General features: G+C 46.3%; 2 protein-coding genes across 2 annotated transcripts in view; one reads left to right on the forward strand and one right to left on the reverse strand.

Annotated features, from left to right (window-relative positions):
* The window catches only part of LOC146173410 (uncharacterized), a 57,503-nt gene extending 46,821 nt beyond the window's left edge, over window positions 1-10,682 (forward strand). Inside the window, exons 10-17 of the mRNA XM_084584992.1 lie at window positions 3,360-3,428; window positions 3,740-4,134; window positions 4,408-4,671; window positions 4,776-4,856; window positions 8,675-8,797; window positions 8,879-8,942; window positions 9,015-9,124; window positions 10,482-10,682. Coding sequence (XP_084441118.1) covers window positions 3,360-3,428; window positions 3,740-4,134; window positions 4,408-4,671; window positions 4,776-4,856; window positions 8,675-8,797; window positions 8,879-8,942; window positions 9,015-9,124; window positions 10,482-10,622 — 1,247 coding nt within the window. The 3' untranslated portion in view covers window positions 10,623-10,682. The remainder of the gene's footprint in view (window positions 1-3,359; window positions 3,429-3,739; window positions 4,135-4,407; window positions 4,672-4,775; window positions 4,857-8,674; window positions 8,798-8,878; window positions 8,943-9,014; window positions 9,125-10,481) is intronic.
* Window positions 10,683-12,261: 1,579 nt separating this feature from the next.
* Window positions 12,262-13,993, reverse strand: LOC146173411 (uncharacterized). The gene is made up of 2 exons (XM_084584997.1): window positions 13,190-13,993; window positions 12,262-12,685 (listed from the first exon to the last, which is right to left on the reverse strand). Exons 1-2 carry the CDS (start codon window positions 13,678-13,680, stop codon window positions 12,484-12,486), a joined length of 693 nt encoding a protein of 230 aa, XP_084441123.1. The 5' UTR covers window positions 13,681-13,993; the 3' UTR covers window positions 12,262-12,483.
* Between the last annotated feature and the right edge of the window lie 54 nt (window positions 13,994-14,047).

A 14,047-nucleotide genomic window follows, 5' to 3' on the forward strand; every position in this document is an offset into this window, starting at 1 on the left:
GATAATTTTTCAATCTGTGCATGCGCCCGTTTCTATGTAGATCTAATGCTGGAAACCATGAGCGGCGACCGCAATCACGACTGGTGGTCAACAAAAAAGACGTATTGAAAACAATTATAAATTCCACTCGCCAGACAGTAATCAGACATTTTTTGCGTAGAGTAACTTCCTCTTCAGTTTCACACTCAATGCTGTTACGGCACAATAACGCGTGCCTTGTCGGCAAAAGCTTTAGTGGACATTATCATCGTTTCATTCACGGCATTCTAAACACTGTGGCGCCATCTAGTGGCAAAACCTGAAAGCATGCCTCTCACTGTGCGATAGGAGGGGTGGTTTTTATTTAAGGATGTACTGGAGAGAGCGCAAAATATAATAAATTATAATAAGCACTCCTAGAAGAAAAAAGGACAGTGTGCAGTTACGAAAATCAGCTATATTTTGCTGACATATAGTCACGTGGGATACTACAGTGAAAGTAATAGGATTTCTCCGCTAGATAGCACCTCAGTTGTTTTTATGCAATTTTCAATGTCAAATTATAATTGTAAAGCGTCTTTTTTTTTAATATTGTAGTGCTCGATCTGTACTGTATGAGGCAAGATCTTTTTATCTACACCACAATCTGACATATTTTGGCCATTGTTCTGTCCCTTTAAGTCTATGATTCACTGTTGTCATCAATCTCACAAGCCTGAGCAAACTCTCTATTCCAAACTTCTTAGCAGTAAATGTGTTTTTTGCTCTCAAAGGAACGTTGGTAGAGTGACAGAAAGTCAAAGAAGTTAGTTTTACTCTCTACATAAATCAGGTGGAGTTCTCCTCGGGTGTCCTCTTAATTAGCATAAATTTCCTATGCTTCACAGCTTATCACTGGCACGTTGCCTTACTATTAGTTTGCCTTATTAGGCACATGCGCTGCTGGCATTTGGCAATAGCACTGCATGCTCGAACAGGTACTACACGGACTTCTTGCTAAGCAGCACGGAACTGCTTGGCAGGTTACTGGAAAATTGTAGTGGAAATTGTCACCCAAGGCTTTTGCCTCGTACGTTGCGTAACCCTTCCATTCTTAGCAACTGAACTCCTTAGTTTGTGTTTGTCACACTTGGCATAGTGCTGCCATCTGAAATCGCATAAGCAAACGCACTCGCCAGGGGCTCTCCTGCCCAGCTGTAGACCCATACAAAACGGCCAGTAGCCGTTCGCCGTACAAGAAATTGAAGAGCATTGACAGGTACGTGGGCTAGAGTACTGCATGTCTGGCATGTGGCCAGGCAAAACCAGCAACACGGGCGCATTGCAGCTACCATCAAACAACCTGGGCGGCTCTGGTTTATGTAATGCAAAGTACAAAAATTAATTTTTGGTGAGCAAGCTAAACCCAGGACCACTGCCAAACTACGGTCTGTACAATTGTAACTCGCCAAATGCAGAAGTCTGTGGGCACTCCTCACTGATGTGTATACTGAGGTTGGCATTAATTTGTTTTGCTTAAAAATAGAATCTGTGCAAATCTAACTTTGTATTTTATTTTTGGCTAACGTCCATATTTAGACTCGACTGACGCAATTCAGATCTGTAATCGTAGAAGTCATGCATACTAGAGTACTAACGCGGTAAGTGCTTTTATGCTTCGGTCTGCCTCCCTATCTCCCGTTCTTGGGATTTTGGCATGGTTGACGCTTGAAAAGTAGTATGTGGCTTGTTGCTACAACCTCCTTGGCTCACTCCAGCCATAGCTTTCGCATTTTGTGAAGTTGCACAGAGCTTAGGGCCGTCACTGCCCAAGCTGTGCCTAGCAATACTATTGGTTGGCAAGTAGGAAGCATGCCAAGCTATTGACAGTTTAAAGTAGGACAGTCGTTCAGGTTTGTTGAACGGAGTCCTCCTTGGTAAAGTAATTTACGATGGGCTAATATAATAATGCAGTCATGTAACTGCTGTGCTGAACATTCAAGCTTACATTTTCCTTCAGATTACATCAGCTTGAGAAAGCTGTTTGGTATTTCTCTGTGGTCGTAAGGCTACACACAGGCATAGATGTAATCTACCTTAATTTTTGGAGAATTTTCATAATGCCTCTGGCTGATAGCAGCAGATTATCCTGTGTATCTGCACACTGTATGCATGCTGTATATGTGTCAGTGCTCTTGAAAGCTGTTTTGAAGTAGCCCCAGTCATACCTAGTTTGGCATGTTTCCATCTGTGCAGCCCTACGAAAGACCTACAGCCTAGCGTAGCACATAGCTGTGGTATACTTCAAATTTTGCAGTATCATACTACTGTATTTTGACTAGTAATGGTCTGCCACAAAGTATGGTTGCTATTCACTATAGCCTGCTTGATAAAAGCGTATTTGTTATTTTGGCTTTAGACCGTGGTATTGGCATCGTGGCCCTGGGGCTTGGCTAATAGTGGGTAGGTAGGTGAAAACTTAATGATGAGCCTTAAAAAAAAAATGTTAACAGACATGGCTTGACAGTGCAGCTTGCTCAGCTTATTAAAAATTTAGCGAAACAAGTCAACGTTCATAACATAAATTGGGTAGGCCTGTTCAAGCCTCTCAAGCCAGGTATCCTGCTGCATACTTAGTCTAGTAGAGTGAAGCTAAGCTAAATGTTACTTATGAGCATAACCAAGGTAGCTAAAATAGTAAAATAAAGTACTCTACACACGAAGTGCAGCTTTGAAAAGACTGCACCTCACAGCCACCTCTACCCAGCCACCTGCCTGTATTTGTGAAGTTAGTAGTTGCGGCCTCAACGGTAAGTTGCCACTCTGCACTGCAATGGTGTAAAGAAGATGCATGGCTTCTGAAAAATCTGCATAAATATAAAAGCACCTTTGCATTATATGACAAATTTCACAAATTAATAGTATTTAAAAGTTAGCCGCTTTGCATTATAAGGAACATCTTGAAACAGCTTCAACCATGCCCACTTATTGCAAATCCGAGGTGTTGATATATGGGTGCCTGTCACATCAACTACTTAAATGATTTGATATGTGGACCTATCATAAGCTTAACGAGGTAGCTTTAGCAAATCGGATGTAGTAGTTGACACATACTCTGGTAGAGATTTTGAGGCAAATGTAGCAGAGTTAGTGGTCATAGAGCATAGACCAGCTGCAGGAGGACTGATGCAAGAGTTGCACAGTGATAAGAAGCAGCTGTTATAAATTGGCGACTGCAGTCCTTGTAGCTGGTATGAAAGACAGTGCAATAGAGAGGCATTATCATGAGGCTTGTACCCATAAGCCTTGCACCTGTAGTGCAAGGTTAAGCTTGGAATATTGGCCGGCCTGGAAAGGCAGCTAAAGTTTCTTTTCCCCGTTTTTTTTTTTTCCCCACGCAGCAAAGTTTGAGTCGTTCGACTATGGCCATGGAAAATCTGCAGAATCTGAGAGAAGGCAGGAACCCAAAGGTGTGTGTAGTGGCTATCTTGCTATTAGCAATGCCTGTGGCCAGACACAGCTTAAGAATGAAGATGCAAATGCCTTTCAAAGAGGACCCTCCAGCCAATGATGTTTCCATTATCTTGATGTTGTAGTAAACCACTTTAAACCTGCCATTTTATACGTAAACAAGTGCTAGAGTGGCCATGACATTTACAAGAGTAGGTTGACTGCATGGGTTGGAGGATCCCCTCTTGAGGGGCGATTTCTGCTTCAGTCTTGAACTCTGTCTGACTGTAGTCCCGAGTTTTTTGGCGCTAAGCTGTTGCACTTGGTTCAGTGCTGGACTACGGCCATGGCAGGCCAGCCCGCGAGCGGTCGCCCATAATGGACGACCTGGCATTCCCAATGGCACTGATGGACAGCAGACATCGACCTTCACCTGTACCTCCACCAGCCCCTGTACCTCCACCTGCGCCACCTGAACCTCAGGTGGTCTCTGCCGAGGACCTGCTGGGGCTGCCCGGCCGCGAGTCACGCCCGCCGCTGTTGTGTGTCGTGGTGCGTGGCCCACCAGGCTCGGGCAAGTCTTACCTGGCACGGCTACTCAAGGAGCGCGAGATGGGCGCCGCCGGAAGCGTGGCGCCTCGAGTGCTGGCCCTCGACGACTACTTCATGCAGGAGGTGGAAGTGTCCGAGCTGGACCCCGACACAGGCAAGCGAGTCAAACGAAAGGTGAGTCACTGCACACTCGCTTCCAGAGTACAGGAAGAAGCCCACAGCACTCTTATCAACAAGAGTGCACTTTCACAATTGCCTCTTGAAGGTGAAAAGAAAGCTATAACACTGGAGTGTGGCTGTGTTGAATGCGTTGCATAGAGTCTTTCCTGTGCTCTTCAACGCGATCGCTGAGCTTAGAACTAAAGGCCTCAGAGATGGAGGAAGTAGTGTTAGTGAAGATTGTTCCAGAGTTCCTTTTCAAATGATGTCGTTTTTTTTTTGGAACAGGAGTTCCGGTACGAGTATGAAGCTGACATGGAGGACGTCTACTTCGGCAGCTTGCTCAAGTCGTTCCGCAAGACTGTGGATGGCCGGCTCTTTTCGTTTGTGCTCGTCGACGCGGTGCTGGCACGGGTACAGCAGCTAGAGCAGTTTGCTGGCTATGCGCGGCAGAACGGCTTCCAGGTGTACATCTGTGAGCCGGAATGCCTGGACCCTGTGGAGTGCCATCGACGCAACGTCCACGGCCGCACCCTTGAGGACATTCGAAAGGTGCCTCTTGTGCTGCAGCTTCCTGCTTCTTACAGCTTCAAACCTTATCCAATCCAATCCAAGCCAAAGGCAACTGCATTGCTTTCTTCACTCTTCTTGCGCAGATTGTGGACTCCTGGGAGCCTGCTCCCAAAAGCTACCCCCGGCTCGACTGCAGTATTCTACTCAACGAGATGGAAGACATGGTGAGGCCTGGTGGTCCGGGTTCCAAGTTCGCGTCGTCATCAAAAGTGGCACTATCTCCCTGACCTCGAGTCATCTGATTGGTGGAAATACCGGAACAGGATGTTGTAGTGGCAACATCCAATTGCGGCGTTTCCACCAATCGCACGACTCGAGGTCAGGGAGATAGCAACACTTGCAATAATAATGCAGACTCGGAATGTAGATCCTGTTTCTCTTGTAGAACTCTATCTGCGGCACTCATGGCAGTACACGCACTGTGGTTTTTCACTGGTGTAAGGGCCATAGGCAATTTGCATGAGGCATGTGTTGGCGGCTTTGGTGAGGTCAAGAGTTGAACAGTTAACCTACAGCTTTGATCCTTGTTGGCATGGATCAGAGGGCACATTTCGGAAGTGAGCCCCAGTGAACCTGATCGAAATACTGATTTATGGGGAGAATAATCGCTGCCCGAGTGGAAATTACATTTGCTATATATTGCGCACGGGCAGTGTAGGGCAGGCAGAGGTAAGCAAAGGGGCGCAGTGGTTAGGATGTAGGGCATCATCATCATCATCATCAGCCTGATTATACCCACTGCAGGGCGAAGGCCTCTCCCATATCTCTCCACTTAACCCGGTTCTGTGCTAGCTGCATCCACTTGACCCCTGCGAACTTCTTAATCTCATCCGCCCACCTAACTTTCTGCCGCCCCCTGCTACGCTTTCCTTCCCTTGGAATCCAGTTTGTTACCCTCAGCGACCATCGGTTATCCTCTCTTCGCACTAGATGTCCTGCCCATGTCCATTTCTTCTTCTTAATTTCCACTAGAATGTCGTTAACTTGAGTTATTTCTCTGACCCACTCTGCACGCTTTCTATCTCTTAATGTTACCCCTACCATTTTTCGTTCCATAGCCCTCTGGGTTGTCCTCAACTTAAGTAGAACTCTCTTGGTTAGCCTCCACGTTTCAGCCCCATAGGTGAGTGCAGGCAAGATGCAACTGTTGTATACTTTCCTCTTGAGCGATACCGGTAAGCTGCTAGTCATAATCTGCGAGTGCTTGCCAAATGCGCTCCATCCCAATCTTATTCTTCTTGTTATTTCCTTTTCATGGTCCGGATCTGCAGTTACTACCTGTCCTAAGTAGATATATTCGCCTACTACTTCCAGTATTCTGCTACCTAATGTAAACTCCTGTTCCTTCCCGAGGCTGTTGAACATTACCTTAGTCTTCTGCATATTGATTTTCAAGCCTACCTTTCTACTTTGCCTGTCTAGGTCATCAATCATTATTTGCAGTTCATCTCCCGAGTTGCTTAGCAAGGCAATGTCATCAGCAAATCGCAGATTACTGAGGTATTCTCCATCTAGCCTTATCCCTAACTGCTCCCATTCCAAGTCTCTGAATACATACTCTAAACAAGCTGTGAATAGTGCTGGGGAGATTGTGTCTCCTTGCCTAACACCTTTCTTTATGGGAATTTTGTTACTTTCTTTATGCAGAACTATGGTTGCTGTGCAGCCACTATATATATCTTCCAGCACTTTCACGTACGGCTCGTCTACCCCCTGATTTCGCAATGCGTGCATCACCGCCGAGGTTTCAACTGAGTCAAATGCTTTCTCGTAATCAATGAATGCTATGTATAAGGGCTGGTTATATTCCGCGCATTTTTCTATCACCTGATTGATGGTATGGATATGATCGATAGTAGAGTACCGTTTCCGAAACCCTGCTTGATCCTTTGCTTGATTGCAGTCTAAGGTTGTCCTGATTCTATTAGCGATTACCTTAGTAAATACCTTATACGTAACAGACAGTAAGCTGATTGGTCTGTAATTTTTAAGGTCCTTAGAGTCCCCTTTCTTGTGAATGAGGATAATGTTTGCATTCTTCCATGCTTCCGGTACCGTCGATGACACCAGGCACTGCGTATGCAGGGTGGCCAGTTTTTCTAGCACGATATCCCCCCCGTCCTTCAGCAAATCTGTAGTTATCTGATCCTCTCCAGCTGATTTTCCCCTTTTCATAGTTTCTAGTGCTTTCTTGACCTCGTCCTTCGTCACTGGTGGAACGTCTGACTGTTTCTCCCTACCGCCAATCTCATTACGGTCCTGACTACTTTGGCTACTGTAGAGATCTGTATAGAACTCCTCGGCTACTTTGACTATCTTGTCCATATTAGTGATGACGTTGCCCGCCTTGTCCCTTATCGCATACATCTGGTTTTTGCCTAAGCCCAATTTCTTCTTTACAGCTTTAAGGCTTCCCCCGTTCTTTACAGCATGCTCAATTTTCTCCATGTTATACTTCCTTATATCGGCCACCTTGCGCTTATTGATTAGCTTTGATATCTCGGCCAATTCGATCTGGTCTGTTGGATTGGAAGCTTTCATACTCTGCCGTTTCTTAATCAAATCTTTCGTCTCCTTAGACAGCTTACCGGTATCCTCTCTAACTATCCTACCGCCTACTTCTACCGCGCACTCAGTAATGATATCTCTGAAATTATTGTTCCTTGCCTCTACGGTAATGTCGTCATCCTCAGTTAGAGCTGAATACCTATTCTGTAGCGAGATCCTGAACTCTTCTGCCCTCCCCCTCACCGCTAATTCGTTGATGGGTTTCTTTCTTACTAATCTATTGCGTTCCTTCTTCAGATTTAGGCTAATTCGGGACCTCACCATCCTGTGGTCACTACATCAAACTTTCCCGATTACCTCTACATCCTGCACAATGGCGGGGGTTGAACACATTATGAAGTCGATTTCATTTTTAGTCTCTCCGTTAGGACTTTTCCATGTCCATTTTTGGTTCTTCCGTTTGCTGAAGAAGGTATTCATGATTCGTAAGTTATTGCGCTCTGCAAACTCAACTAGTAACTCCCCCCTGCTATTCCTAGAACCAATGCCATAGTCACCTACTGCCTTGCCTCCTGCCTGTTTTTTCCCTACCTTGGCATTGAAGTCGCCCATTAGTACAGTATACTGCGTCTTTACTTTTCGCATTGCCGATTCTACATCTTCATAGAAGCTTTCAACTGCCTGGTCATCATAACTACATGTAGGTGCATAGGCCTGTACAACCTTCAGTTTATACCGCTTATTAAGCCTAATTACGATGCCTGCAACCCTCTCATTAATACTATAGAATTCATCTATATTACCCGCTATATACTTATTGACAAGGAAACCTACTCCTAGTTGTCGCCTCTCTGGTAAACCTCGATAACACAGTACATGCCCATCCTTCAGTACAGTATATGCCTCATTCGGCCTCCTAACCTCACTAAGCCCTATGACATCCCATTTCATGCCCTCTAGTTCCTCTAACAGCACTGCTAAACTAGCTTCACTAGCTAGGGTTCTAGCATTAAACGTTGCCAGGGTCAGTTTCCAATGGCGGCCTGTCCAGCGGAGCCAGGCTTTCTTAGCACCCCCTACTGCGTCACAGGTCTGACCGCCGCCGTGGTCAGTTGTTCCGCAGCCGCCGTGGTCAGTTGTTCCGCAGCCGCTGGTGACTGAGGGCCGGGGTTTTATGGAGCTTATCATAGGAGGTTGTGGCCAATTACTGCACCAGGGTGGCCAACTCCTGTTCTGGTGAGGGAGTGCGTTGCCGGAGGTGTTCACCGTCATCAGGTCGCACCCCAAACCTGTATATGCAATTCCATCGACATGCGGAATTTTTTTTTTTTTTTTTTTTTTTTTTTTTTTTTTTCTTTTTGTCATCCGGTGGAGAATTGCGCGGCACCGGGATTTGAACCCGTAGGGCATGTAGGGAATGTAGGGCATAAAACTATTACCCAGACATTGCAACTTCATCGCGCTTCGAGCGCAGGACGGCGAGCTGCCACCAGCCGACGCCGTGGATGCTGACGCTGAGGGCAGTGGTGCGGACGGTGGTGGTGGTGCCGTTGCAGCACTTAGCAAAGATGAAGAGGAAGAGGACGAAGAAGAGCCCGTGAGTAGCGAGAAATTGGAGCCAAGCCAGTTTCAGCTTGATTCGAGTGCCGGCTTGAATTTGACTCGACTGTTTGTACAGGTCCACAAGCCGAGCCGCTGGGAAATTATGACAGACACCACTGGCGGCTCTGGGGAACGACTCTGTGAGTGAGCTGTCGTCACTTGAGAATTCTCCATTATCCTGCTGACGCTCTCCTGTCGTCCCCTTTGTGCAGTAAAACTGGATGGCTTGAGCAGCCACTGCCTCAAGCACACGTCCATGGACGATTACCTGCAGTTGCCTGACGACTACGAGGAGCGGCACAGTGAACCGGGCAAGAAGCGGGTGAGTGCCTGAATTAGGCTGTTGCTGCTTGTGGGAGTCTCGAATGACGCTCGAAAGAGCACCTGAAAGGAGTGTAGACACGAAATTTTGGTGCTGTTTTTCGTCTTGGTAATGATGCGCAAGACGTTCCTGTATATGGATAACCATGTGGTTTTCGACCGCTAATTAATTTATAATTGAATTTTCTTTCCTCACCAGTTTCGGTTTCAAGAGCTGAGCTTTGACGTCACAATCAAGTCTAGATCATGCGCGGCATGGAAAAGCAGTGATATAATCGCAGACTCTTCACTTTTTGTGATTCCTGTTCTTGAGGCAGGCTGGCTTTAGCTTTCTAGTGAATTCAAACGACAGAGGAAGGATTATATTGCTCTTCTTTTTTTTTTTTTTTAATCTCTCACGTGACCTAAACTTGATTTTGACATCATATCCATCACTCAGTTGTCGTAGGCAAATGTCACATGGTGATTGATGTACAGTAATGTTTTACGCACCATTACAAAGAATAAAACACAAACCCAAAAATTAGGTGTCTGTACTCCTTGAAATGAACAGACAGATTGCAAAGCACTACGGCAATGATGGAACGACTGATGAGCCACAAGCAAACTCACTCACTAGCCAATTCTCCCTTTTTTATGAAATGTGGACACTTCGAAAAGAGAGAAAGGCTTTATTAATGGTCAAAATAAGATCTTTTATATACTCTTTCATTAAATGCATAAGGGCCAACTGGCAGGCATGCCATCGAGAAGGAAGGAGGTTGGGATATTGTGGAGAGTATGTGCATGAAGGGCAAGCACTAAGTTATTCCATTTTCACGTACAGGCAGGGGCATTTCAAACAGAAGGGCTTGAGAGAAAACAGTGCGGAAACATTTGAGGTGTGGCTCTCAATGCGAGAGTCTGCGAGGTGGTAGGCTGGGGTGGTCGTGGAGGTAATATCTGCAGCGAGTGTTGAAAGTGTGGATAATGTTGCTTCAGGGTCTTCTTTCAACGGGATCCCTCGTCTACTATGGGTGGTGAAAGTGTGGAGCAGCTACAGGGTGCAATGGTCACCAAATGTGAACACTCCATTTCACTGTTCTGAAAGGAATTGGCACACATCCAAAATTTTGCGGCTGCTGTACTGTTCTTTTTTTTATTTAAATTTTTGTGGCGTTTTATGAAATGTTTATCGATGGCTTTTATTATGACACTCTGTAACAATTACATTTGCTGGTCAGTGTGTCTTTGCTCAGTGCTCGCGTTCCTCTGCTAGCCTCCTCTTTTTGTTCAATTTCTTTCGCGTCCTTTGAGCACGCGTTGATGAGACAAGGTCACATGTTTTGGCTTGACGCGCTTGTTTTCTCTTCCCACAGGTGCGGTGGGCCGACATAGAAGAGAGCAAACAGCAGAAGCGTATGCGGGACATTGGCTTTGTTGTGGGCCAGACAGATTGGTCCAAGTTTACAGACCCCAGTCATGCCGAAAGAGCACTCACACGGACCAAGTACATCTGAATCACCTCCTTTTCCTCTTCCACAATCATGAAAAAGAAAAAAAGACACATGTCCACTTGTTTTAAGCGTGTACGTCTCGTTCTCTGCTATAACCGCGCCTCCATCCGCCTCGTTGTGTGCAGTGATGCTACACTGGACTGACTGTGGTGACCAATTTAGTGGCAATGGCAATAGCTGCTGAGCCCAAGGTCACGAGATCGCACCCCAGCCATCGGGTTCATTTTTCAATGGAGATGAAATGCAAAAGTGCCCATGTGCTGTTCGATATTGGAGAACATTAAAGAACCTGGGGGGAGGGAGGGGGGGTAAACTAATTTGAAGTCCTCGACAGTGGTTTCTCTTATAGCTGTAGGTGCCGCTTTATGATATCGAACCCCACGCGTCGCACCGCGTCACTTTACTGGTGTAAACACAATTTGTATTATGGTGCGAGTTCACAGCGTACATAATCGCCATGTGCACCTGTGTTGACTCGACTGTTACCATAGTTGTTTTGGGCTATTCCCTTCATCTTTGGATTTAAGGCTGTTTCATTTGCCTTATTATGTATGATCAAATTAAGTTTTCAGTTCCAAGCTGCAACACTAGCTCAACATAGCATGCCTATGTGCTCGTTGTTGCTTTTATATTGGGCTTTTAAAACGGTAATAAATGAAATGGATTGTCAGGTTTGGTGGCTGCTTGGATCACTACTGCCTTAAAACAGTGTAGAATTCTTGTAAACTACAAACCAGTGCCATATAATGTTAACAATAGTTGTTCAGTTTCGTTTTCCATCTTGCTAATTTATATGAAACTGTGCCTTGACAAAGCCTCTTGCATAGGACGGTTTCTTGTGGGTGCAAAAAGTTTTATTCACTTGTTGCCTAGCTGATACATGTGCAAAAGCCCTTTGGAATTTGAATCGGTTGGTTTGGTGAATGTATAATGTGTGTGCTTAAAAAATGTTTGCATGGCAATCCTGTTCTTGTTGCACGCTTTGCGTTCATTTGTGGTTTCGCGGATTAAGCATATAATGTGTTGTTAAGTTGCGTAACAAAGTTGAAATGTCGCTGCGACTAGGTAATTTATTAGTTTCGGGATCCTGTCTGCGGCGGCCACTTTTCGATGGAGGCAAAAAGCAAGGCACCTGCGTACTATGCGATGGCAGCGCACATTAAAGAACCTCGGATGGCCGAAATTTTCCCTCCGCTACAGCATCTCCCATAGCCCAAGGCACCCTGGTGCATTAAGCCACACAAACCAAACTAATGTTTTGTGATAAACATGAATGACTGACTGCAAATTTTATGCCGCTGCCGAGGCTTCACTGGCAGCTTGGTTTGGCGAGTTCTATCAAATGCATCCTTAACAGCCTGGCATGTCTCGAAGACAGTTACTTTGTTTTTCTGCAAGAGGGAAGAACTGTTTATATCCAACAATTTGTTAATAGAGAAATTTAGCTTGTCGGAGACGTACTCACGTAGACGTATACCAGTTTGCCAGACACCTCCTGCGCACACATATTGACGGGGGCGAGTGTAATCGCAGCCACTGCACCTTGCATGGGAGGGATACGGTAAACCGGTATACATCTACATCCGTAGATCTCCGGCAAGCTAAATCTCTAATGTAAGAAATCAAACACTCGGGTATCCAAAAGCTTAGAGATAAAAGTGTGCTCTTTTATTTTCTCTGTATCATAATGAACCATTTTGTTTTAACAACGTTCAATAGTAAGTAGGGCACACCAAAGTAAAATGGCATGCACTAGCCTAACAGAAGATAACGTGCAGAAATTACTCTGCGCAAAACAATGCTCCTCTGGAACAGTCGGTAAAGACCAGTTAACATCCACGAGAAACGTGGCAATGCCTGCTTATTAGCTCAACAACTGGTCCAGAAGTTCGGGCACAGATGCTGTTTGGCTGGCAGGTTGATCGGCAGGTGCACTGGCAACGGCTTGCTCTTCAGCAGCCTCACCCGCTGTAGCACCCTCGCGTATGCGGCGCTTCTTTGCGTTGAGCACCAGGCTAAACTTGGCGTAGAGCTCGGCCTCCATTTCCTCCTTGAGTCGCACGCTCCTGAAAAATCATAAAGGCTGTTCAGTACTCACTTTGTTCCCGTTCCGGGGTAGGATGCTGATATACACGTGTCCCCAACTTTTTTGTCTTAAACAATGAATGATTTATGCTCCCAGCGTGTTTACGGGTGCTCCAAAGGCTTGTGTATGCTCCAAACAGTGAGACAATTGTCGTCCACATGAGTGCGAACAGGCAGTTACAGCTCAAAGAATGTTAAAAGGTGAAAAGTATGTGGTTGATTCGCATTTTACTCTATGGCACCAGAGCGGAGGCTGCTGTGGATTGCACGTCAAACGTTTACACTGTGATTTCTAACAAATTAACCGCGGTTAGGAGAACACGAGTGCTTAACTACGCATACGACCAACGCATTTTAGGGGGACCGCGAGGTACAACAGGACGACGTGCGTCGTCTACGGATGTATTCACAATATTTCTGGCTTTCACAGGACCACACTCTACCATGCAAATGCGCTAGCTGCCTCATTGGGCAAGCATGCTAACCTCTCCAGGTGCTCCAGCGTCCGCACTTGCTCCTTTCGCGTCTTGTCTAGCTCTTCGCGCAGGCGGGCAAGGCTGCGGTCGCGCCGCTCCACGATGCGCATTGCGGCATCAAGCAATCGCGGACCACCGTCGTCGACGCGTCGCAGCGAGGCTTTGCCTAGCTTGTACTTCATGCCCTCGACCGCTAGCTGCTCCATCCAAGAGAAGCGAGCCTGGTCCTCGCCGACGGGCTCGAGTTGGTACAGGAACTCGCAACCGCCGCCTGTCGTGAGCGCATTGTGAAAAGCGGGACGGGCGTCCTCCGGCTTCGGCACGTGCCCTATGAAGCATTTATTTCCGTCGCTGAGTAGCAGGGTGTACTTGGTCGGTTCGGCGACGGTGTAGAGAAAATAACGAGAACCTTGCACGTCGATAGTTAGCACGAACTCCTCATCCTCTGAAGTATCCATAGAGTTGGAGCTGCTACACGCCTCTGTCACAACCGAAGTCATATTGGACCAGTTCTTTTTGAGTAACACTGTTACGTTTCCTGCCCAGAAAAATGTTGAAATTCGTTTCTTTTCATGACCGGCAAAATCATCGTGGAGTACAAACGTAAGGCACTGCAAGTTTGCAGTTAAGTATGCAGTCACATTACCCAACAGAAACTGCACGTTTTAGAGAAAGCAAAATGCATAGATGCACAGAGTGCGGCTCGCGTCTTTGAGACTTTAGTACGTGCTTTTTGGTAGTTCAGTTGGTTCAGTGGTCCCCCCGCGCCATTTGAGTGACTCGAAAGTCGAGCACCAGTGGGCTTTGGCTTTTACTCGGCTTGGCTCATCCAGTAACCGCGAAGCCGGGCAATGAACCCCGTGACGA

This window comes from Amblyomma maculatum, chromosome 11, assembly GCF_055883805.1.
Source record: "Amblyomma maculatum isolate TAMU_Amacu chromosome 11, ASM5588380v1, whole genome shotgun sequence".
Taxonomy (NCBI): Eukaryota; Metazoa; Arthropoda; class Arachnida; order Ixodida; family Ixodidae; genus Amblyomma; species Amblyomma maculatum.